The sequence below is a fragment of the Salvelinus alpinus genome, chromosome 1 (genome assembly GCF_045679555.1).
Source record: "Salvelinus alpinus chromosome 1, SLU_Salpinus.1, whole genome shotgun sequence".
NCBI lineage: Eukaryota > Metazoa > Chordata > Actinopteri > Salmoniformes > Salmonidae > Salvelinus > Salvelinus alpinus.
In genome coordinates this window covers 84,761,421-84,787,715 of record NC_092086.1, presented here as the reverse complement: position 1 = coordinate 84,787,715, position 26,295 = coordinate 84,761,421, and the positions used below count along the sequence as shown (strand labels likewise).

At 43.4% G+C, this 26,295-nt stretch overlaps 1 protein-coding gene across 2 annotated transcripts; it reads left to right on the top strand.

The window, feature by feature from the left end:
• The first annotated feature begins 172 nt into the window (after positions 1–172).
• Positions 173–26,127, top strand: p2rx5 (purinergic receptor P2X, ligand-gated ion channel, 5). 2 transcript variants are annotated; one of them, XM_071329338.1, is made up of 13 exons: positions 173–748; positions 9,396–9,546; positions 10,481–10,552; positions 11,192–11,267; positions 11,605–11,689; positions 12,114–12,194; positions 13,080–13,221; positions 22,650–22,783; positions 22,980–23,073; positions 23,168–23,233; positions 24,751–24,833; positions 24,953–25,139; positions 25,259–26,127. In XM_071329338.1, the coding sequence occupies exons 1-13, from the start codon at positions 525–527 to the stop codon at positions 25,379–25,381; spliced, it is 1,518 nt and encodes a 505-aa protein (XP_071185439.1). In that variant the 5' UTR covers positions 173–524; the 3' UTR covers positions 25,382–26,127. The 2 variants fall into 2 exon arrangements, with proteins under 2 accessions (XP_071185439.1, XP_071185450.1); XM_071329349.1 differs by having other exon boundaries at positions 175–748; positions 24,953–25,174; positions 25,259–25,386.
• Positions 26,128–26,295: the final 168 nt, after the last annotated feature.

Sequence of the window (26,295 nt, the reverse complement as noted above, 5' to 3'; positions counted from 1 at the left end):
GACTGAGCCAGCCCTGTCCTGGCCCACATTTCAATCCAAGGTTGTGAGGAAATAACTCTCACAACCCCACTCCACTCTAACCAGTGTCGGGTAACCTACCCAGGATCTATTTTTACTTTCGCTCTTATTAGCTACTCCATTTAACAATTTTATTTTACCAGCCCAGACCAGCAGAGTGCTGCTCTTGCTAATATTTTATAGCTTGTACGAATTAATGTTGTTTTAGTCTATACCTAGAGATATTCTACATGCTTATTGACAGAAATAAAGTGCATTAAAACAGCACTGTTTTAGTGATGAAGTCTAGAGATAGTAGAGGGTGAGGGTCATGTTTGAGATAGGCAGTCATGAAATATATTAATTCCTAGAATAACCTGTTAAATGATTAGCTGATCTGAGATCAGACCTAGGAATTATAATTATAAATTATTATTGCAGAAAAAGCAGAAACTTAAACAGCTTTCATGGTAGGTTATCCTAGGGCTAGGTCATTGGAATGGCAGTAGCCTCTTATAAATTGACTAATGATAGCCCATGCAATTGCCACTGACTTCAGTGCTGTCAGTCTCACAAGCGCAGTCACCCGGCTGTCGAAGTCTGGTGACAGGAATATGGGCGAATTGACTTGGAGAATCTTTTTCCTCGGTTTCCTTAATTTTAAAACAGAAAAATATGTCATCGCCGAAAACAGAAAATTGGGAATCTCATTTAGAGTTTTTCAGATCTGTGTGCTGCTATACGTGATCGGGTGAGGTGCATGTTTTATATTATTGTATTGCAAGCTCGCGACGTAAAAATAATGTACTAAATCGTATATTAAAAGTGTCAATCATTATTTACATACAATGTCGCAACTACAGTAGATTTAATTGTACATTTTGGGTGTCTTTGAGGTCGTTCAAACTGTCATCGTGGAACATAGGGCTAAGGAGTATTTTTTTATTTTATTTACCTAGGCAAGTCAGTTAAGAACAAACTCTAATTTACAATGATAGTCTACACCGTCCAAAGCCGAACAACGCTGGGCCGATTGTGCGCCGCCCTATGGGACTCCCAATCACGGCCGGTTGTGGTACAGCCTGGATTCGAACCAGGGTGTCTGTAGTGACGACTAGCACTGAGATGTAGTGGCTTAGACCGCTGCGCCACTGACTGACGATTCTGAATCTGTAATTTTCATAGTCATGGCACGAGTTCTGTAAGAGCTATTGAAGATCGATATACAAAAACAAAAAAAGGAAAACAACATTCAACAAAAAAAGCAGTGGGTTTTTGTCGATCCTCCCCCAATTCAGAATATATCATTTTCATAGTCTTACACAAAGTGTGTAAGAGCTATTGAAAATTGAAAGCATAAATAAATCTAAAAAAATAAAAGGCGTAGATTTTTGTCCATCCTCCCCGATTCAGAATATATCATTTTCAAAGTCTTACACAAAGTGTGTAAGAGCTATTGAAGATTGAATGCTACAAGCTCATGTCACACCTGTATTTGGGGAGTTTCTCCTATTCCTCTCTGCAGACGCTCTCAAGCTCTGTCAAGATGGATGGGGAGTGTTGCTACACAGTTATTTTCAGGTCTCTCTAGAGATGTTCGATTGAGTTCAAGTCTGGGCTCTGGCTGGGCCACTCAAGGACATTCAGAGACTTGTCTTGAAGCCACTCCTGTGTTATCTTGGCTGTGTGCTTAGGGTCGTTGTCCTGTTGGAAGGTGAACCATCGCCCCAGTCAGGTCCTGAGCGCTCTGGAGCAGGTTTTCATCAAAGATCTCTCTGTACTTTGCTCCATTCATCTTTCCCTTGATCCTGACTAGTCTCTCAGTCCCTGCTGCTGAAAAACATCCCCACAGCATGATGCTGCCACCACCATGCTTCACCGTAGGTGCCACAGGGTTCAATTCTCTGGCCGACTCTCTTCTCTGTATACATCAATGATGTCGCTCTTGCTGCTGGTGATTCTCTGATCCACCTCTACGCAGACGACACCATTCTGTATACTGCTGGCCCTTCTTTGGACACTGTGTTAACTAACCTCCAGACGAGCTTCAATGCCATACAACTCTCCTTCCATGGCCTCCAACTGCTCTTAAATGCAAGTAAAGCTAAATGCATGCTCTTCAACCGATCGCTGCCCGCACCTGCCCGCCCGTCCAGCATCACTACTCTGGACGGTTCTGACTTAGAATATGTGGACAATTACAAATACCTAGGTGTCTGGTTAGACTGTAAACTCTCCTTCCAGACTCACATTAAGCATCTCCAATCCAAAATTAAATCTAGAATCTGCTTCCTATTTCGCAACAAAGCATCCTTCACTCATGCTGCCAAACATACCCTCGTAAAACTGACTATGCTACCGATCCTTGACTTCGGCGATGTCATTTTCAAAATAGCCTCCAACACTCTACTCAGCAAATTGGATGCAGTCTGTCACAGTGCCATCCGTTGTGTCACCAAAGCCCCATATACCACCCACCACTGCGACCTGTATGCTCTCGTTGGCTGGCCCTCGCTTCATATTCGTCGCCAAACCCACTGGCTCCAGGTCATCTATAAGTCTTTGCTAGGTAAAGCCCCGCCTTATCTTAGCTCACTGGTCACCATAGCAGCACCCACCCGTAGCACGCGCTCCAGCAGGTATATTTCACTGGTCACCCCCAAAGCCAATTCCTCCTTTGGCTGCCTTTCCTTACAGTTCTCTGCTGCCAATAACTGGAATGAACTGCAAAAATCACTGAAGCTGGAGACTCATATCTCCCTCACTAACTTTAAGCACCAGCTGTCAGAGCAGCTCACAGATCACTGCACCTGTACATAGCCCATCTGTAAATAGCCCATCCAACTACCTCATCCCCATACTGTTATTTATTTATTTTGCTCCTTTGCACCCCAGTATCTCTACTTGCACATTCATCTTCTGCACATCTATCACTCCAGAGTTTAATTGCTATATTGTCATTATTTTGACACTATGGCCTATTTATTGCCTTAGCTCCCTTATCTCATTTGCACACACTGTATATAGACTTTTTTAAATGTATTTATTTATTATTATTATTATAATTTTTATTTATTTTTCTATTGTATTATTGACTGTATGTTTGTTTATTCCATGTGTAACTCTGTGTTGCTGTTTGTGTCGCACTGCTTTGCTTTATCTTGGCCAGGTCGCAGTTGTAAATGAGATTTTGTTCTCAACTAGCCTACCTGGTTAAATAAAGGTGAAATAAATACATGTATTTTTTATTTTTACTGCCTTTTTAAAAAACATAGCTGATATGGGTCACTTGCTTTAACCAATGTGGTTTATACTGACAATTTAGATGTACAAACTATGGCATAAGGGAATGATGAGCAGGTAAGAGGCAATCCGTAATTTCGATTAAGACATTAATGAGCAAGCTAAGATGGACGCAGTCAATATAACTATTTGTTCAGCACTTTTCAAATGTACAGCGACAGAATTCAGAACTTTGGGCTGTTCTTACAGTCTCTTACAATATTCGATGATGTCATTTCTCTAAAACAGGCTATAGGCTACATGTGCACCACCAAGTCAGAACAGTAGGCTAAGTTATGAGGGGGAAAGGGACCAAGTTATTAGGGTGAGGCACATGGGCAACTTACTATACAACATACACTTAGTATTACTTTCTTAGCTACAGTATACATATCTCCCTGGCATATTACATCATTTATGCAGCAGCGTACAAGATGTTTTTGAAATCTCCTTGTTGTGCTGTGCTCACTTGAACAGGAAGGTGGCGCGGCGGTTTTTCTGTGGGCAAATTTTGTCATCAAACTTTGTCATCAAAGTCTGTCATTCTTTGGATTTATGGTGCTTTTAAGACAACTGGGAACTCGAAAAAAACAAGGTTGAATCATGACGTCAGTGATCTCTAGAAAGAGGCCAGAATTCCCGACTTGGATTACTGTTCAAAACGTATTTTCCCTTTTGGAGCTCGTTTCTTTTTTTGAGTTCCCAGTTGTCTTGAACTCACTGGTCTGAGATTTCCCATTTCTGAGTTTCAGTTGTTTTGGGCACGGCAGAAGTCATGCTGGATTGACAGCATAGCCAATGTATTCAACATTTTCTGGCCAATGGTGTTGCATGTGAATGTTTATCCTTTTTAGCTTGGAAAAGAGACCCCAGACTTGGACCACACACCCTCTCCACTGAATAGCAGGCTAGTGATTGCTTTGCAACACTTGCAGTTAGCCACTGATTCCTTCCTAACTACTCATTGTTGAATTAGCGATTTCAAACTTGTTGTGTAATGTTTATGTCCAATGGCCGATGAGTACCGATATGTTTTATCTATAATATCTCTTCATATGGCAAGGTTTGAAAAGGATTTGCCAGTAGATTATCGACTTGATTCATGACGATGACTGCTTGTCTAGCTTGCTAGCTAAGATTTTGAAAGTATGATGTTGACATGTCCAATCAAAGATACGGTAGATATAACGTGATTTGACATAATTTTATCTGTGGCCAATGACCTTGAGCCTTCTTGGATGGGCACTTATAATGTAAATCTATGGCAGCACCCAAGGGGCTTGAATTTTCGAGCTCTACCCCTAGATTTTGCCGTGACGAAGTGTCCCCATGAGTGACAGAACACTGAGCCAATCACGGCCCAACTAGAGAACATTATCAACCCCTATGCTCTGTATTTTCTGCTGGCTGCCCCACCACTACAGAAAGCACTGAGCTAGGCTGAAACACCTGCATTTTGGAGCTGCCTTACTTAAGAAAGCAAAAAGAGACCATGTTTGAATGCAGCTTTATTGACTCAAATTAGTTTTTTATTACATTGTTTGCAAACAGATTTGTTTTCTTTTGCTAAACAGGTGGGGCTCAAAACTCCCTAAATGACAGGCCGCCACTGCATTGGCACTTTGGTTGGAACCGGTGCTATGGTCATATGACACGAAAATAGAGATCTTTGACCACGTTTACAAGTGGTGGGTTTTTGCACACACCAAAAATCCACAAAAAAATGGTTAATTGACCACAAAATCAACATTTTGAAATGGCCATCTCAGTCTCCCCAGCTAGCACATTTGGTTCCTTGGAAGTTGTCAGAAGGTCCATTTTTGGTTTCCCATTGGTTCTGGAAAAAACCGGTAAAGCTCAACCTTTTTTTAAATGGAAGTGAAAAATACACCTCTTCTGGGAATGTACATCTTTAGGTAGCAGGGAGGTTCTGAGAATGTTTTACTATGATTCCCTGAAAGTTTTCCTGGGATGCTTAGGTTAACTGTTTTGAACAGATATGACACAAATTCATTTGCTTAGGCACCAATTATGCAAATATGTTTCTTTTTTATTGTGGCACAGCATCAGTGAGATTTGAACCTATGATCTTCTGTTTTCTATCCATGGCATTAGTCCACTGCACCAACAGGATGGCGCAAGCATGACATCTTTTTTTAACTCATACAAAGCTGTTCATTTTAGTCTATTCAAATGGAAACTTCAAAGGAAACAATCCCTCATTAAGATCAAGTGTGGCCAATTAGTGTTTTTTTATTTTTATGAATTTTTAAGGAACTCAGTCCGGCTTTCAACTGACTCTTGAAAGTTGTAATAGTAGATTGCACAAGGTGCAATTTCGAAATTGGGTAGTGCATCATCAGTTTTCCTCATGTAATGTCAGTCATTGCATACCAGATCAGCTAGTCCATGTCAGCTAACATTTTTTAAATGTTTTTTTTAGCCAATAGATTTTTTTGTAGTGTTTGAGTCACTCAAATATCCCATGAATACACGTTAGACATGGCAAATGTATAGAATTGCAAATGCAAGAAAATTTGCTTTGAAACTGCAAAATTGTCTCTGCCCCCATAACAAAATGTGTAGAATTGCAGGAAATAAACTTTAAATCTGATGATTCCCAATTCTGAATGGGGGGGGGGGGGGCTGAGTGAAAAAGTTTGGGAACCCCTGAGATAGAGTTTTGTTGACGCTGTTAGCAGTTGATGTTATTCTTTAATAACACAGACCCCAAAGCAAATCAGGGGGAGGAAAATAGGTTTATTCAAATAGGACAAATCATGATTGGAAGTAGATGGTCGTTCTCCCCTGTCCTCAGTGATGCTCTCCAGTGATCCTTTTACATTTTTTTATTTAACCTTTATTTAACCAGGAAAAGCCCATTGAGACCCAGAGTCTCTTTTTCAAGGGAGACCTGGCCAAGAAGGCAGCAACAATCAATACATTACAGAATTAAAACATACAACAATACAATACAACAACATGATCCAGCCTAAATAAAACATTTACACTCCTCTGTAACAGTCTCCCATCAATATTTTAAATTCATTCAGTGGCACTAACATATCTAGATGAAGCATGGATTGTAGATTATTCCATGCGTCTGGTGCACAAGAAGAGAAGGCAGTCTTGTCTAATACTGTAAATGTCCTGGGGACTTTAAGTAGCAACCACCTAGCAGACCAGGTATGGTAACTGCTGGTGGTGAAGGAGACCAGACTACAGAGGTAAAGAGGGAGTTTTCCCAAAAGGGCTTTGTAGATGAACACATACATTTACATTACATTTTACATTTAAGTCATTTAGCAGACGCTCTTATCCAGAGCGACTTACAAATTGGTGCATTCACCTTATGATATCCAGTGGAACAACCACTTTACAATAGTGCATCTAACTCTTTTAAGGGGGGGGGGTTAGAAGGATTACTTTATCCTATCCTAGGTATTCCTTAAAGAGGTGGGGTTTCAGGTGTCTCCGGAAGGTGGTGATTGACTCCGCTGACCTGGCGTCGTGAGGGAGTTTGTTCCACCATTGGGGTGCCAGAGCAGCGAACAGTTTTGACTGGGCTGAGCGGGAACTGTACTTCCTCAGAGGTAGGGAGGCGAGCAGGCCAGAGGTGGATGAACGCAGTGCCCTTGTTTGGGTGTAGGGCCTGATCAGAGCCTGAAGGTACGGAGGTGCCGTTCCCCTCACAGCTCCGTAGGCAAGCACCATGGTCTTGTAGCGGATGCGAGCTTCAACTGGAAGCCAGTGGAGAGAGCGGAGGAGCGGGGTGACGTGAGAGAACTTGGGAAAGTTGAACACCAGACGGGCTGCGGCGTTCTGGATGAGTTGTAGGGGTTTAATGGCACAGGCAGGGAGCCCAGCCAACAGCGAGTTGCAGTAATCCAGACGGGAGATGACAAGTGCCTGGATTAGGACCTGCGCCGCTTCCTGCGTGAGGCAGGGTCGTACTCTGCGAATGTTGTAGAGCATGAACCTACAGGAACGGGTCACCGCCTTGATGTTAGTTGAGAACGACAGGGTGTTGTCCAGGATCACGCCAAGGTTCTTAGCACTCTGGGAGGAGGACACAATGGAGTTGTCAACCGTGATGGCGAGATCATGGAACGGGCAGTCCTTCCCCGGGAGGAAGAGCAGCTCCGTCTTGCCGAGGTTCAGCTTGAGGTGGTGATCCGTCATCCACACTGATATGTCTGCCAGACATGCAGAGATGCGATTCACCACCTGGTTATCAGAGGGGGGAAAGGAGAAGATTAATTGTGTGTCGTCTGCATAGCAATGATAGGAGAGACCATGTGAGGATATGACAGAGCCAAGTGACTTGGTGTATAGCGAGAATAGGAGAGGGCCTAGAACAGAGCCCTGGGGGACACCAGTACATACATACAAATGTATCTTTCTGCGCATATAAATTGAGGTCCAACCTACCATTTAGTACAATGTGCAATGGTGGGTGAGTGACTTGGCATTTGTAATAAAGCACAAGGATGCATGATAAACAGAGTCCAGTCTCTGGAAGACGGAGGAGGCTGCATGCATATACAACAAGTCACCATAATCAATTACAGAGAGAAAAGTGGCATGAAAAAGCTTCTTTCTAGCCATTCTCTCCTGTTGTTCTTTCCTGTGATTATCTCCACAGAACAAAGGGACAGGATCTAGTTTTATAACCCGGCCCTAGCCTGTGGTTGACCAATTAGAAGTCCTTGCAGTACGACTGGGCCAATGGCCAAATAACAAGTATCCTATTTCAGGCTCAATGTGTAGACAAATTCCTCCTATGTCTCTGACCCATTAATAAATAATTCCATATTGCAGAAAAACCACTATTTCCATTGATCGTTAATTCTATTGACTTCTCATCCTCTTGACCTCTCGTACTCTGTCTCTGCGTTGTGTATTTATCTTTAAAAGATTCTTATAACGCTGAGAAAGGGGGATACTTAGTCAGTTGTCCAACTGAATGTATTCAACTGAAATGTGTTTTCCACATTTAACCCAACCCCTCTGAATCAGAGAGGTGCGGGGGGCTGCCTTAATCAACATTCACATCTTCAGCGCCTGGGGAACAGTGGGTTAACTGCCTTGCCCAGGGGCAGAACAACAGATTTTGACCTTGTCAGCTCGGGGATTCAATCCAGCATCCTTCCGGTTACTGGCCCAATGCTCTAGCCACTAGGCTAGAACAGAATGTTTATGTTTTTAAATAACATTCTTAGGATGTTCTTTGAACGTTACTAATGTTTTATTGTGGTTTTTATGGAACATTTTCATAATGTTCTGAGAACATGACTTTAAATAGAACCATAAGGAAACCTGCAGAAAAGGTTATGCGGAAGTACTGAAATTCCCACAGAAGAATGTTGTTTCTTAATGTTCTCTGAATGTTCTGGGAACGTGACTTTAAATAGAACCATGAGGAAACCTGCGGAAAACATTACCTACTGGGCACAGATGTCAATTCATCGTCTATTTCACGTTGGTACAATGTAATTTCATTGAAATTACGTGGATGTAACTTTGGTTGAATGAGTGTGTTCCCAGCAGGTATGCCGAAGTGCTGAAATTCCCACATTGTTTCTTAACGTTCTCTGAATATTCTGAGAAAATTTCTTTAAATAGAACCATGAGGAAACTTACAGAAAACGGTATGCTGAAGTACTGAAATCGCAAGGGCCCTGCTGGAGTATTTAAAACAGGGGATACTATCTTTGTGAGACTTCTTTTATATTATTTGTTAAACAAATTCCCTTTCTCTGAGCAATTGTATTAGTATAAAATTATATATTTATATATATATTTTTAATCATACAATATAGACAGTGTTATAGAGTGCGCTTGACATTTCTATGTCTTATGACTCAGCACATGAATGAAAGCTTTAATATTTCCAGGGCACTAGGCCCATACTGTAATTTGTTCAAAGTTTGTTCAAATTACCATCAATGTAATTTCTATATGTGACTGACAACGGCTCAACATTTTCAAATGTGACCGAGTTAGAATGATTTAAAAATATATATTTTTAAAGTTGAGGCTTAGACTAAATGTAAGAAATCAACCAATCAACCAATCAATCAATCAATCAATAACCGGTGCATTTAAATTCTCAGGTGGGTCTTAGTGTATAAGAAGGGGTACCAATCGAGGGAAGAGACCGTCCAGAGCTCTGTCATCACCAAGCTGAAAGGAGTGGTCATGACCAACAACACAGAATTTGGACTTTACCTATGGGGGGCTGAGGATTATGTCATACCTCCAACGGTGAGATCCGGGAACTTTGGGGGAGGTTTTATGTACACAGGTAAAGCTGGCACAGTACATAGCTTTACTGCTAGATGATTAATTCAAGTCTATTTGAGTTGAAGCTGAAGCTCATCAGTGATACAGCAAGTCATTGATTGTATATTTCAAGTACAATGAGTCACATTTTTATGGGGTCTCACCATTAACTCACTTTCATCAGTTTTCAATCACACCCAAATAGTTTTTAAAATAACATGACACCACATGCAGATTTATATCACATCGATAGAGACAGTATATCTGGCCATGGCATGAGAATAGTGCACTTTTAGAAACACTGGCATAAGCATGTTTGTCAGCTATTTTGAACATCTATTTTAGAATATGAAAAGTTGACATGCATTTAGTGTGCTCTTCAATTCTTTTTAAGAACATGTCTGATGTCTTTAAATAATGTTTATTTTGTAAGGTCATGGAAAAGGCAATGTTTGGGTTCATTGGACATTATACTTTACAGGCTATAGAGCAATAGGACAATCACACCTTTCGCTATATACATTTAGCTATAAACGACTGAGTCATTTTTCTCCTCAAGGGACAAACCATTACATCTGTCCTGTTAAATAAAAGAGAGAGGGTTGTTCCCCAAGTCTAATCGCTATAATTCTCTTAACCTTTAGCGACTCAATGATAAACAGATTAAATAGAAAGGTCTGCTCTTGTCCACATGGTGAGCCCAGTCAGCCACCACTGGATCTCCTTCATTTTGTAAGGCTATATTAATATGGAGTGAGAAGCTGTGCTATTTACATTTAAGCTTGCAGCATTATAAGCTTTGATAAATGAATATGTATTTAGGGCTTTGATTTTGTACAATTAATACACAGTTCCCTAACTAACCTGACCGATGAAAGTACAGTGTCCAACATTTTAGCTTGTTGTTGATTTTCAGGGTGAACAAGTCTTCTTCATTGTTACAAACTACCTCGAGACCCCAAATCAGAGGCTTGGGTTCTGTGCTGAGGTGAGTGAAAAGCAATGTTGTACTACCGTAATCGAGACAAAAATCTTGTTAATTGACTCTATTTTGAAAGATCCCCCAATTCTGAGATAGAGATTGGATGACTGTGCAGCTGAGATAGAAATACTTTAATGATCCAATCAAACAAGGAAATTAAACTCCGCATTGATGATGCAAGTATTCTAACCATATATGGCAAAGTAAACAGAAAATCGACTGGTAATTTGGGGCGGATGTCAGAATCCAAACTGCCTATAGCAGGTAATTATGATGCCTTAGTAGGCCCAACAGTTTTTTCCCCAGAGAGAGATGGCTTGACCTTGACATTGTCTTCCAATACTTGCTTATTTGATATTGTAGTAGGCTTTCGGTGCCGTTATGATGATTTTCAGAAAAGTTATGAAAAATATATAAATTATATTTAATAATGATAAAAATGTTCATAGTATGAAGGGGGCAATGTGTCACTGTTCACTGGTCCAATAACATTGTCTATTCCTAAATTGCTTTAGCATTCAAATGATACTCCCTATTGTGTTCACCACGCTATTGTATGTTGCCGTCGTCTCTAGGCTCTTCAATACACAGCTTTGAATACAGGTTTGCATTTTTAACTACAGCAACGTGTCCTTTTTTCTCCAGAGCCCTAAGGTGCCAGATGGCCAATGTGTAAACAATGAGGATTGTGCCGAGGGTGAGGTGGTAATAGCTGGCAATGGTAAGGACTAATGTGATCAACTGGGGCAGTCTATCTCATTTCAATTTCAATTTCCAAGATAACATTTATTTACAGATTAACACTGGTTATGGTCACATTTCTTTTAAATGCACATGTACACCACTCATTTTTGGAAGTGTATGAGAATCACCAGGGTTGGAATTGGACAAATGTCTCTCTTAAAAAATTCCTTGATATTGACATTAAAAAATATATATTTTGCATGTTAAAATTATTCAACTCTGGGATCTTCTACGTGTTACCATTCCCCCTAATTTCCACCCAGAGTATTATGTCTTTCCAGGATGTTGACAGGGATCTTTGCTTTTCCCTGCAGGGGTAAAGACTGGACTGTGTTTAAACTCTACAGGGACCTGTGAGATACATGGCTGGTGTCCCGTCGAGACGGGCCGGAAACCCTCGTGAGAATTCATCCTCTTTTGCTGGGAAAATAATGAAAAACTCACTTTTGCATTGACACTCCACTACAGATTGAGGATCTTAATTTGAGCCAATTTGCTACAGCAGGAATATAATCCTGCAGCAACAGGACATGTGAATTATTATGTGGATTATAACTAATGGACATTTTTGTAGGGGTTGATACATTTTTATGTTAGGGCAAATCAAGTCTGACATTTCAAAGTAGAAATGACAAATTTTAGAAGCCTTTTTAAAACTCAAATACACTACAAGTTTGCATTTCCTGCTTTGGAGAAAAATTCTCAGCAACAAAAGATTAAGATCCTACATCTGTACATTATGTACTTCAGCATGAAGTACCTTGTCCTGATTACCATTATGTAGCAGTCACTCTGGATTAACACTTTTCCCCTTCATTTCCAGGGAGGCTTTATTAAGCAAGGCAGAAAACTTCACAATTTACATCAAGAACTTTGTCAGGTTTCCGAAGTTTGAATTCTCCAAGTAAGTGGTTATGAGTGGTGCTAAGTGGTGCTTGTTCATACAGACCTCAAAGTAGTCCCGAGAGACTGTCTGTCTCTACAGACACAGTCAGTGTCAGTGACATAGATCAGTAAGTATGTGTGAGTTGGGCAGTGGGGAATACATGTCCTAGCACTGCTTTGAATAGCTATGAGGGTGCACAGTCCCTTCTATTTATATACCCCCAAAGCCATATAGCCCAGGGCCGTGTGTGTGTGTGTGTGTGTGTGTGTGTGTGTGTGTGTGTGTGTGTGTGTGTGTGTGTGTGTGTGTGTGTGTGTGTGTGTGTGTGTGTGTGTGTGTGTGTGTGTGTGTGTGTGTGTGTGTGTGTGTGTGTGTGTGTGTGTGTGTGTGTGTGTGTGTGTGTGTGTGTGTGGTGAGGTCATCTGAGACGTCCTTGACAGCAAAGCAGGCCCAGCCCTGGACAGGTGTTAGAACAGATCTGATTGGCTCACTGGGCTCTCATGCCAATAAGGCTGTTGTAGAAGGTTTAATCAGCTAGAACATTGGTATTGTCTTTCCAAGCCTAACCTGGAAATTACAGAGACGTCAGACCTCTGCCAATTGATCATTTCAGTTGTAGATCTTTTGATTACGATGTGTGTATTGAATGGAACATGTCTAAACTATGAAGTAATTGATCTATAAAGTTACTTGATATGATATGTAGCTCTGTGCTATTCCTTATCTAAGTAAGGGTCAAAGAGAAAGCTTGTTATTTGAAGTTGATAAGATAACTTCACTGCTCAGTTTTTTATGTTTTAGGTCTATGACCTTTTTGGGATTTAGACAAGGAAAAGTATGATACTGAACTACTAAGCACATAGCTAAAAGCTACATGTCCTGTTCTATCTTCTTTCCCCTCAGGTCAAATGTTCTGGACACCGGTAATGACTCCTATCTAAAGAGATGTTCCTATGACAACGTCCTCCAACCCTACTGCCCCATCTTTCGTCTGGGAGACCTGGTCAGCAGGACTGGACACGACTTTCAGGACATGGCTGTAGTGGTACATTTTTACAATCTTTTTGTTTTGAAATGTACACTTTATTTAATCAAGTAGTCCCATTGAGGTTAGGTGAACTTTTTCCCTGGCAGAGGAAGACCTGGCATAGAGGGGCAGCAATGTTGTATAAAAACGAAGGTTTATCAGCATACAGTACGTTGCTACCCAGGAAAGACACTCAATACAGTGCATTAAACAGTCAGTAATCAGGGTTGGGTTTCTAGTTTAACAGTGAGTCCGAATTATGCTTTTCAGGCCTTCGTCATGCTATCCAAGCAGTGTGGGAGGGATGTAGGTCTCTCTTCCTCCAGTCCATTTCATAATGATGCTTGCTTTCAGGCAGTTAGGTAATTACCATTATTTTGATGACATTTAATTTGCCTTTTGCCATGTCGGCTGCGGTCATTAGGCATGAAATTGAAATGAATAACAACTAATGTTGCATAATAACAACATTATGAAACATAACAGTTGTTAGATCTCTATTAAGTGGCTTGACACAGAGCCCTGTATAACGTGCCCTCACCTCAACTTCCCAGCAAGGTCAGGTTAGACATTTACAAGTAAACACTACCTCTGGTTGTTAGTGTAGCAGGACACCCAGCATAGAAGAAAACAATAGTTAACCAGAGCCATTCTTACCATATGTCAAATTAAATCAATTTGCCACATGCGCCGAATACAACAAGTGTAGACCTTACCGTGAAATGCTTAGTTACAAGCCCTTAACCAACAGTGTAGTTCAAGAAGAGTTAAAGAAAATATTTACCAAATAAACTGAAGTAAAAAATAAAATACAAAAATAATAAAAAGTAACACAATAACATAACAATAACGAGGCTATATACAGGGGGTACCAGTACCGAGTCAGTGTGCGTGGGGTACAGTTTAGTTGAGGTAATTTTTACATGTAGGTAGGGGTGAAATGACTATGTGTCACGCCCTGACCTTTGTGAGCCTTTTTATGTCTCTATTTGGTTTGGTCAGGGTGTGATTTGGGGTGAGCATTCTATGTTTTGTTTTTCTATGATTTTGTATTTCTATGTTTTGGCCGGGTATGGTTCTCAATCAGGGACAGCTGTCTATCGTTGTCTCTGATTGGGAACCATACTTAGGTAGCCCTTTTCCATCCTTTCTTTGTGGGAAGTTAACTTTGTTTGTGGCACATAGCCCTTAAGCTTCACGGTTGTTTTGTATTGTTTATTGTTTTTGTCGGCGTCATTTCTAAATAAAAGGAATATGTACGCTTACAACGCTGCACCTTGGTCTTCCTTCAACGACGGCCGTGACAGAACTACCCTCCACCAATGGACCAAGCAGCGTGGCCAGGAGTATGAGAAAACCTGGGAGGAGGTAGAGAGGTGGTCGGTCGACCCAGGGAGAGTGCCAGAGCCCGCCTGGGATTCAATTGAGCAGTGCGAAGAGGGATACCGGTGAATGGAGTCGGCGAGACGTACACGGTTAGCGAGGAAGCCCGAGAGGCAGCCCCCCCAAAAAATGTTTTGGGGGGGGGCACACGAGGAGATTGGCTGAGTCAGGTTGGAGACCTGTGGCGAGCGTCGTACTGGTCAGGCACCGTGTTATGCGGTGGAGCGCACGGTGTCTCCAGTGCGCGTTCACAGCCCGGTGCACTACATCCCAGCTCCCCGCATCTGCCAGGCTAGGGTGAGCATCCAGCCAGGACAGGTTGTGCCAGCCTTGCTCTCCAGACCTCCAGTGCGCCTCCTCGGCCCAGTATATCCTGCGCCGGCTCTACGCACAGTGTCTCCGTTGCGTCTGCACAGCCCAGTGCGTCCTGTGCCAGCGCCCCGCATGTGCAGGGCGAAGATAACCATCCAGCCAGGACGGGTTGTGCAGGCTCTAGGCTCGAGACCTCCAGTGCGCCTCCACGGCCCAGTGTATCCGGTGCCTCTGCCAAGGACAAAGCCTCCTGTATGTCTCTCCATCCTGGTGAGTCCTGTGCCTGCACCCAGAACTAAGCCTCCTGTATGTCTCCCCAGCCTGGTGAGCCCTGTGGCAGCTCCACGTACCAGACTGCCCATACGTCTCCTCACTCCAGTGATGATCCATGGCAAGAAGCCTCCAGTGATGATCCATGGCACGAAGCCTCCAGGGATGATCCATGGCAAGAAGCCTCCAGTGATGATCCATGGCAAGAAGCCTCCAGTGATGATCCATGGCATGAAGCCTCCAGTGATGATCCATGGCACGAAGCCTCCAGTGATGATCCATGGCAAGAAGCCTCCAGTGATGATCCATGGCACGAAGCCTCCAGTGAGGAGTCATGGCACGAAGCCTCCAACGACGGCCTCTAGTCCGGAGCCTCCAGCGAAGGTCTCCAGTCCGGAGCCTCCAGCGACGGTCCCCAGTCCGGAGCCTCCAGCGACGGTCCCCAGTCCGGAGCCTCCAGCGACGGTCCCCAGTCCGGAGCCTCCAGCGACGGTCCCCAGTCCGGAGCCTCCAGCGACGGTCCCCAGTCCGGAGCCTCCAGCGACGTTTTCCAGTCCGGAGCCTCCAGCGAGGGTCCCCAGTCCGGAGCGCGCAACGAGGGTGCCCAGTCCGGGGCCCGCAGTGAGGGTGCCCAGTCCGGAGCCCACAACGAGGGTCCCCAGTCCGGGGTCGGCGACGAGGGTGTGATTTGGGGTGGGCATTCTATGTTTTGTTTTTCTATGATTTTGTATTTCTATGTTTTGGCCGGGTATGGTTCTCAATCAGGGACAGCTGTCTATCGTTGTCTCTGATTGGGAACCATACTTAGGTAGCCCTTTCCCTCCTTTCTTTGTGGGAAGTTAACTTTGTTTGTGGCACATAGCCCTTAATTCACGGTTGTTTTGTATTGTTTATTGTTTTTGTCGGCGTCATTTCTAAATAAAAGGAATATGTACACTCACCACGCTGCACCTTGGTCTTTCTTCAACGACAGCCGTGACACTATGCATAGATAATAAACAGCGAGTAGCAGCAGTGTACAAAACAAATTGGGGGGGGGATCAATGTAATAGTCCGGTGGCCATTTGATTAATTGTCAACAGTCTTATGGCTTGGGGGTGGAAGCTGTTAAGGAGCCTTTTGGTCCGAGACTTGGCACTCCGGTACCGCTTGCTGTACGGTAGCAGAGAAAACAGTCTATGAGTTGGGTGACTGGAGTCTCTGACAATTTTATGGGCTTTCCTCTGACACCGCCTATTATATAGGTCCTGGATGGCAGGAAGCTTGGCCCTAGTGATGTACTGGGCCGTACGCACGACCCTCTGTAGCGCCTTACGGTCAGATGCCGAGCAGTTGCCATACCAGGCGGTGATGCAACCGGTCAGGATGCTCTCAATGGTGCAGTTGTAGAACTTTTTGAGGATCTGGGGACCCATGCCAAATCTTTTCAGTCTCCTGAAAAGGAAAAGGTTTTGTTGTGCCCTCTTAACGACTGTCTTGGTGTGTTTGGACCATGATAGTTCGTTGAAACTTGAAACTCTCGACCCGCTCCACTACAGCCCCTTTGATGTTATAATGGGGGCCTGTTCGGCCCGCCTTTTCCTGTGGTCCACGATCAGCTCCTTTGTCTTGCTCACATTGAGGGAGAGCTTGTTGTCCTAGCACCACACTGCCAGTTCTATGACCTCCTCCCTATAGGCTGTCTCATCGTTGTGTCATCAGAAAACTTAACGATAGTGTTGGAGTCGTGTTTGGCCACGCAGTCGTGGGTGAACAGGGAGTACAAGAGTGTACTAAGTACAAACCCCTGAGGTGCCCCAGAGTTGAGGATCAGCATGGCATACGTGTTGTTGCCTACCCTTTACACCTGGGGGTGGCCCGTCAGGGGGTCCAGGATTCAGTTGCAGAGGGAGGTGTTTAGTCCTAGGTTCCTTAGCTTAGTGATGAGCTTAGTGGGCAGTATGGTGTTGAATGCTGAGCTGTAGTCAATGAACAGCATTCTCACATAGGTGTTCCTTCTGTCCAGGTGGGAAAGGGAAGTGTGGAGTGCGATTGAGATTGCGTCATCTGTGGATTTGTTGGGGCGGTATGCGAATTGGAGTGGGTCTAGGGTATCCGGAAGGATGCAGTTGATGTTTATTTTCTTTGGCCAAGATAAAGCAAAGCAATGCGACACAAACAACAACACAGTGTTACACATGGAATAAACAAGGGTACAGTCAATAACACAATAGAAAAAAAATAAAGTCTATATACAGGGTGTGCAAATGGCGTGAGGAGGTAAGGCAATAAATAGGCCATAGTAACGAAGTAATTACAATTTAGCAGATTAACACTGGAGTGATGGATGAGCAGATGATGATGGGCAAGTAGAGTTACTGGTGTGCAGAAAAGTAAATAAAAACAATATGGGGATGAGGTAGTTAGGTTGGGTGGGCTATTTACAGATGGACTATGTACAGCTGCAACGATCAGTTAGCTGCTCAGATAGCTGATGTTTAAAGTTAGTGAGGGAAATATAAGTCTCCAGCATCAGCGATTTTTGCAATTCGTTCCAGTCACTGGCAGCAGAGAACTGGAAGGAAAGGCGGCCAAAGTAGGTGTTGGCTTTGGGGATGACACGTGAGATATACCTGTTGGAGTGCGTGCTACGGGTGGGTGTTGTTATCGTGACCAGTGAGCTGAGATAAGGCGGAGCTTTACCTAGCATATACTTATAGATGACCTGGAGCCAGTGGGTCTGGCAACGAATATGTAGCGAGGGCCAGCCGACTAGAGCATACAGTTCGCAGTGGTGGGTGGTATAAGGGGCTTAGGTAACAAAAGGGATGGCACTGTGATAGACTGCATCCAGTTTGCTGAGTAGAGTATTGGAAGCTATTTTGTAGATGATATCGCCGAAGTCGAGGATCGGAAGGAGAGTCAGTTTTACTAGGGTAAATGTTGCATAGCATTGAAGCTCGTTTGGAGGTTAGTTAACACAGTGTCCAAAGAAGTGCCAGAAGTATACAGAATGGTGTCGTCTGCGTAGAGGTGGATCAGAGAATCACCCGCAGCAAGAGCGACATCGTTGATATATACAGAGAAGAGAGTCGGCCCGAGAATTGAACCCTGTGGCACTCCCATAGAAACTGCCAGAGGTCCGGACAACAGGCCATCTGTTTTGACACTCTGAACTCTATCTGTGAAGTAGTTGGTGAACCAGGCGGGGCAGTCATCTGAGAAACCAAGGCTATTGAGTCTGCCGATAAAAATACGGTGATTGACAGAGTCGAAAGCCTTGGCCAGGTTGATGAAGACGGCTGCACAGTACTGTCTTTTATCGATGGCGGTTATGATATCGTTTAGTACCTTGAGCGTGGCTGAGGTGCACCGGTGACCAGCTCGGAAACCGGATTGCACAGCGGAGAAGGTACGGTGGGATTCGAAATGGTCAGTGATCTGTTTATTAACTAACATCAAGGCGGTGACCCGTTCCTGTAGGTTCATGCTCTACAACATTCGCAGAGTACGACCCTGCCTCACACAGGAAGCGGCGCAGGTCCTAATCCAGGCACTTGTCATCTCCCGTCTGGATTACTGCAACTCGCTGTTGGCTGGGCTCCCTGCCTGTGCCATTAAACCCCTACAACTCATCCAGAACGCCGCAGCCCGTCTGGTGTTCAACCTTCCCAAGTTATCTCACGTCACCCCGCTCCTCCGCTCTCTCCACTGGCTTCCAGTTGAAGCTCGCATCCGCTACAAGACCATGGTGCTTGCCTACGGAGCTGTGAGGGGAACGGTACCTCCGTACCTTCAGGCTCTGATCAGGCCCTACACCCAAACAAGGGCACTGCGTTCATCCACCTCTGGCCTGCTCGCCTCCCTACCTCTGAGGAAGTACAGCTCCCGCTCAGCCCAGTCAAAACTGTTCGCTGCTCTGGCACCCCAATGGTGGAACAAACTCCCCCACGACGCCAGGTCAGCGGAGTCAATCACCACCTTCCGGAAACACCTGAAACCCCACCTCTTTAAGGAATACCTAGGATAGGATAAAGTAATCCTTCTAACCCCCCCCCCCCTGAAAAGAGTTAGATGCACTATTGTAAAGTGGTTGTTCCACTGGATATCATAAGGTGAATGCACCAACTTGTAAGTCGCTAAATGACTTAAATGTAAATGTAAATGTATTAACTTGGCTTTCGAAGACTTTAGAAAGGCAGGGCAGGATGGATATAGGTCTATAACAATTTGGGTCTAGAGTGTCACCCCCTTTGAAGAGGGGGCTGACCGCAGCAGCTTTCCAATCTTTAGGGATCTCGGACAATACGAAAGAGAGGTTGAACAGACTGGTAATAGGGGTTGCAATAGGGGTTGCAACAAGCGCTGTTGGCCGGGGTTGGGGTAGCCAGGAGTAAACCATGGCCAGCCGTAGAGAAATGCTTATTGAAATCTTCGATTATCATGGATTTATCGGACATTCACATTTCTGTTTTGAAAAAGCTAGCCTTTGTTTTCCTGACTGACTGCGTGTATTGGTTCCTGACTTCCCTGAACAGTTGCATATCACGGGGACTATTTGATGTTATTGCAGTCCGCCGCAGGATGTTTTTGTGCTGGTCAAGGGCAGTCAGGTCTGGAGTGAACCAAGGGCTATATCTGTTCTTAGTTCTACATTTTTTGAAAGGAGCATGCTTATTTAAGATGGTGAGGAAATTACTCTTAAAGAACGACGCATCCTCGACTGACGGGATGAGGTCAATATCCTTCCCGGATACCAAGGCCAAGTAGATTAGAAAGGCCTGCTCGCAGAAGTGTTTTAGGGAGCGTTTGACAGTTTTGAGGGGTGGTTGTTTGACCGCGGACCTATAGCGGATGCAGTCAAAGAGTCAGTGATCGCTAAGATCCTGGTTGAAAACAGCAGAGGTGTATTTGGAGGGCGAGTTGGTCAGGATGATATCTATGAGGGTGCCCATGTTTACGGATTTAGGGTTGTACTTGATAATTTGTATGAGATTGAGGGCATCTAGTTTAGGTCACCTAACAGAACGAACTCTGAAGATAGATGAGGGGCAATCAATTCACATATGGTGTCCAGGGCGCAGCTGGGAGCTGAGGGGGGTCTATAACAGGCGGCAAGAGTGAGGGACTTATTTCTGGTGAGATTCATTTTTTAAATTAGAAGCTCGAACTGTTTGGGCATAGACCTAGAAAGTATGACAGAACTTTGGAAGCTATCTCTGCAGTAGATTGCAACTCCTCCCCCTTTGGCAGTTCTATCTTGACGGAAAATGTTGTAGTTGGGTATGGAAATCTCAGAATTTTTGGTGGCCTTCCTTAGCCAGGATTCAGACACGGCAAGGACATCAGAGTTGGCGGAGTGTGCTAAAGCAGTGAGTAAAACAAACTTAGGGAGGAGGCTTCTGATGTTAACATGCATGAAACCAAGGCTTTTTCGATTACAGAAGTCAACAAATGAGAGTGCCTGGGGAAACGCAGGGCCTGGGTTAACCCCCACATCACCCGAGGAACAGTGGAGGAGTATGATGAGGGTACGGCTAAAGGCTATCAAAACTGGCCGTCTAGTGCGTTGGTGACAGAGAATAAAAGGAGCAGATTTCTGGGCGTGGTAGAATAGATTCAGGGCATAATGTGCAAACAGGGGTATGTTGGGGTGCGGGTACAGTGGAGGTAAGCCCAGGCACTGAGTAATGATAAGAGAGGTTGCATCTCTGGACATGCTGGTTATACTGGGTGAGGTCACCGCATGTGTGGGAGATGGGACAAAGGAGGTATCTGAGGCATGTAGAGTGGGACTAGGGGCTCCGCAGTAAACTAAAACATGATAACTATCCTAAACAACAGTATTCAAGGCATATTGACATTTGAGAGAGACATAAAGCAATCACAGGTGTTGATTGGGAGAGCTAGCTAAGACATCAACGGGTAAGACAACAACAGCTAATCAGCTAAGACAACAACAACAGGTAAAATGGCGATGAATGGGCAGAGAGGGAAGGTTAACTACACATAGGGCCTGAGTTCGGGGCTAGGGCCGACAGATAACGGCGGGGCGCCGTGTCGACAAAGGATCCGGGCCAGATGGCGAAAGAGGTATTGTAGTTGTAGTAATTTCGTAGCTAGCCGGGAGATGCGCCTGGCTCGCGGCTAACTGGTGCTAGCTTCGGGGCAGGAGCGTTAGCCACTATAGCCACTCGGTAGCAGCTAGCTAGCAGCGATGATCCGATGCAAAGGTCCAGAGCTTACGGCAAGTATCCGGTGGAGTAGTGGATTCAAGCCGTGTTGGGTGTAGAGTCCGGGAGGCAACGGCTGAGTAGCTGGGTGATCATAGAGTAGGCCCGGGAGGTGGGCCTGGCTCAGAGCTAGCTTAGGGGCTGGGTCACTTGGTGGCAGCTAGCTAGCTGTGATGATCAGGAGTAATGGTCCAGGGTTTACGGCAGGAATCGGGCATTGTAGTGGAGAAAAACAGTCCAAGGCTGACAGGTATTATCCAGGCTAAAAAAACGTCTGTTGCCTGAGGTTATTTGCTGGTTAGCTTCTGATGGCTAGCTTCTGATGGAGGTTCTGGCTATAAGGTCTTAAAATAATTGCGGATCCGTGTCACATTGAGTGAGGCAGGTTACCGGAAGGTATATTTAATTTAAAAATGGAAAAGAGATTGAAAAATACATTGAAATATATACAAAAAAATATGAAAAATACATAAAGTAAACGAGAGGACGACAAACCACGTCTGCATGTGAGCCATGACCAGCCTTTCAAAGCACATCACGGCTACCGACGTAGGCACTAATCATTTAGGCAGGTTACCTTCGCTTCCTTGGGCACAGGGACTATGGTGGTCTGCTTGAAACATGTAGGTATTACAGACTCAGTAAGGGAGAGGTTGAAAATGTCAGTGAAGACACTTGCCAGTTGGTCCGTGCATGCTTTGAATACACGTTCTGGTAATCCATCTGGCCCTGCGGTTTTGTGAAAATTGACCTGTTTAAAGGTCTTGCTCAAATCGGCTACCGAGAGCGTTATCACACAACCAGAACAGCAGGTGCTCTCGTGTATGCTTCAGTGTTGCTTGCCTCCAAGCGAGCATAAAAGGCATTTAGCTCGTCTGGTAGGCTCGTGCCACTGGGCAGCTTGCATCTGGGTTTCCCTTTGTAGTCCGTAATAGTTTTTGTTTTGCTTGTAAGCAGGAATCAGGAGGATGGAATTATGGCAAAGATGATCAGCAATGTGTTTGCTACTGTGTTATTGTTAGAGTTGCCAGTTTGTACTTGAGGTTTTAACATTTTAAAGTACAGTATAATTATGTTCCTAGTTGTTAATGTTTAATGAGGAGTTGATGTAAATGCGACCACAGTTCATAGTCAAGGTTAAGAAAGTACATCTTGAATAGCACTGCAATAGAGTCATCCTCCATATTTAGAGCAACGCTAATCTCTCTCTGTCTCTCTCTCTATCTCTAACTCTCTCTCTCTATCTCTAACCCTCTCTCTTTCTCTCAGGGTGGGTCAGTTGGAATTCTGATTGAGTGGAACTGTGATTTGGATAAGGACTACTCACAGTGTAACCCAAAGTACAGCTTTACTCGTTTGGATATCAACTTAAACAGCACTGTCACGTCAGGCTACAACTTCAGGTACATCTTGACATGCATTAATAAGCAGATTGTACTTCAAGCAGATATAATAATCCATGCCCTCATTCTGAAAAGGTATTAGCTTCAACTAATAAGGCTTGAGCTCTCTCCAACTACTGCATTTAATCTCAGATCTATCTCTACCAGGCAGTTGTTGACATTTCTGTTCCAAACAGCTGATTCGTTTTTTCCCCAGATATGCCCGGTATTACAAAGACGAAGCTGGAGAGAGCTTCCGGACTTTATATAAAGTCTATGGGATTCGCTTTGATATCATGGTGAATGGACGGGTATGACAGTGATTCTTGCTACACCTACTTGAATGTGTTGATAGTATTCATATTACAGTCTGTCAGATCAAATGTTCTTTATTGTGTTTTTCAGGCTGGAAAATTCAACATCATTCCCACAGTAATAGCTATTGGGTCTGGGCTCGCTATTATGGGCATGGTAAGTAATTTAATAGATTTGTGTATTCATTTGTTTCCAATAGACATACTGGTCCCCCAAAATATATTCCTCTGTGATTCTATGTCATGTAGCATGGCCAGATTGGATGTTATCAAACTATTTTGATATATCACCACAAGAGAGCACTCCCCTATCATTGTTCAATGAAAGAGTAATCTTCTTAATTCCAAATCGATCCCTAGCTCCTATCCCCTTGCTTAGGCACTCCTGTAGATCTGAAACAATTGGGTAGGTCTAAGCAATATGCAGTGTTGGGGAGTAATGAACTACATGTAAATCAACTAGTAATTTAACTACATTTTGCAGTACCTTGGTGGTCGTTGAACTAAATCAAAGATTGCCTATTATATTGACAAGATATTCGGTGACCGCTCTAACAATGGAAATACTCCTCAAAGATGGAAGTTATGCGGGAGGATGAGAGATCAGGTGGGACCTTTCTAGCCAATTATAGGGCAGATATGTGTGAACAACAGGCCATAGAGCTAGATAGAGGACTCATCTTTGTATCTGTGCCATTATAGCGTGACAGCATGGGCAGCGCCATTGAAGCTCCGTTTTAAAGTAGTCAATTTTCTTCTTCATTGGCTGCTCGCTCCCAACTCATAAGAATCCCCACCCAGTTGTCTACTTTAAAATGGAAGGCCTCAATGGCAATGTCCATGCTAAAATGGGTTATATCCATGATGAGTCCTCTATTTCCATAACAGGCACAACTCCGATATATAAAACCTCTCGCTTTGCCTTTTCCTCTCTGACTAAAGTCAAATCTAAGTAGTGTTTTCAGTAGTTATTTACTTTTGTTATTGGAACTACAAACCAAAAAATGGGTGAAGTAGGGAATAATATCCTCTTGTTTTTGGCATTAGTCCTGTCTAATTCTCACTTGAAACATGTTTTTTTGTTTAATAGGCTAAATAACACATGTTAACAAAGTGATCTGTTCTTGCAATTTGTGGTCTATGAAATGTAAGATTTATATGAACATTTTTCACCAAGTAGTTTGGATGAAGTGAACTACTTTTAAAAATGATCTTAGTTAAGTAAACTATATTTTTCTTAAGGGTAGCTTTATTGTATCTTAACTTCATCCAGTGTGAAGTAATTGGTAGTTTATTATGTTGTTAAAATATACTTTCAGAGTAGCTTCTCCAACACTGGCAAGATGACTACATTTTATTTTGCCTATCTAATTCTGTCAGATCTACTGGAGTACCTTGGGTGTATAGGGGTTAATTTGGGATTCAGCAACCCTCTGCCCCCTTGTATAAGATTTTAGTGCCCTATTTTAGTCATATTATTTATCAGAGAAGACAGCTCTTTGAAGTCTGCTGTTTACATTCACAGGACACTTAGTGTTTTTTGTTTTTGCTATGGCCTAAGAAGTTACCTCAAGCTTTATTGGGGTTTTTGGTTTTATTTATATCATACTGAATACTGTGATCTATTGTATGTCTAGACCTAAACCTGGGCTTTGTGTTTGTTTTTCGTTTCAGGGAAAATTTGCGTGCGATATGATATTCATCTACATGATGAGCACGAGTTCCTACTTCCGAGACAGGAAATTTGAGATTCTCAAGTAAGACACTATGACATGGTATTACTACTAAATACAGATTTTACACTTTGTAGTTTAATCAATTAAAGTATGTATTTGAAGTCTGGGATTGCTTGCTCTGTAAAACATCCCTTTAACAGGAAAGAACGGATTAAGAAGCACAAAGAGAGTGCGAAGACAGTGGTGAACCGAGACACAAGAAAACACAGGACACATGCTGGGGAACAACATGAGCTCACCACACTCTCTACGAAAAAAGAGGAGAAACCAGAGCCCACCACTCAGGACGCGGAGAAACAGGACCTTAAAACTGGGGAGAAAAATGAGGTTCATATTCTCTCTCCGCGAACTGTGGGGCAACGGTATAATACTCACCCTCCACGACCACGACACTAACCAATTAATTCAGAGTGAAACACATTTTTATTTACCCTTTATTAACACAGGTTGGCCGATTGAGGTCAGAAGACTTGTTTCTCAAGAAAGACGTGAGACAAAGAGGTGCTGCTATCGTCAAGACGGCTAGACTGGGTCCTCTAGCAGGTGGAAAGGGAAACGAGGGTGGGTGAGGTGGTGATCCTGATGCCCACCCTCCTTCTCTACCAGCGGAGGTTGCTGATGCTGACACTTGGCTCTGGTTTTCCAATGTCTCAAGAGTGATGTGTGTGCTGATTGGAATGATGGTGACTGATAGGCTAGCAAAGAGAAATGGCAATGCTCTCATCTCCTTACACTTTACTGGTGCAATGACAATGCAGACGCTCTACGAAGCGAGATATTTATCAAAGAGAAAAAGCACCATTGCATTTCTGTGGTATCATATTTATTTGTTTAAGATGGAAGCATAATGCATCTGGTGTCAAATAGGCCATGCAATCAAACCATGGTAGAGGACTGAACTAGGTTATGCTGGCTGTGGTGTTTCTTCACACCTAAAGAGACAGCTTTTGTAGTATAATTAAATCCTTGTGAGTCATATTATGGAATTCCACATATCGTGAGATTAGGCCTACAATTGCTTTCTCACGTCATTGGAAAATACACTGGGTGTGAGGTTGTCTATCATAAATACTTTGCATTTAATGTGATTACTTGTAATGTCCATCATGTATTGACTGGGGACTTATTTGTGAAGGAATGTAACTGTTTTTCTGAGTGATTTTTTTGTGTGCTTCCCATGACTGTGTTTTTGTATAAAAAAAAAGATATATATATTAGTGCATATCAATGTTGTACTATACAGAGTGCATTTGAAAAAGAGACCTAGATCTCATTATGTCTTCCCTGTTAATATAAATGTCCTGTGACTAAAGGAGTGGTTTGTAATGTATTGGCTTGATATTCAAAACATTTTTGTATTGGTAATGCATTTTTATGGGTAATAGCCATACAAATATTTAGTATCAGGCACATCACCCTGTAGCCTACTACTTATCACTCTGTTTATCTATGCTTATTATAAAACGTGTCAACTGCTAGATGA

Bases quoted from the DNA above. Each gene is read 5' to 3' on its own strand.
- p2rx5 (XM_071329338.1), top strand. From the start codon at position 525: ATGATAGCCCATGCAATTGCCACTGACTTCAGTGCTGTCAGTCTCACA. The intron at 749-9,395 runs GTGAGGTGCATG...TTAAATTCTCAG, and splicing joins GTGCTGCTATACGTGATCGG to GTGGGTCTTAGTGTATAAGA. The intron at 24,834-24,952 runs GTAAGACACTAT...TCCCTTTAACAG, and splicing joins AGGAAATTTGAGATTCTCAA to GAAAGAACGGATTAAGAAGC.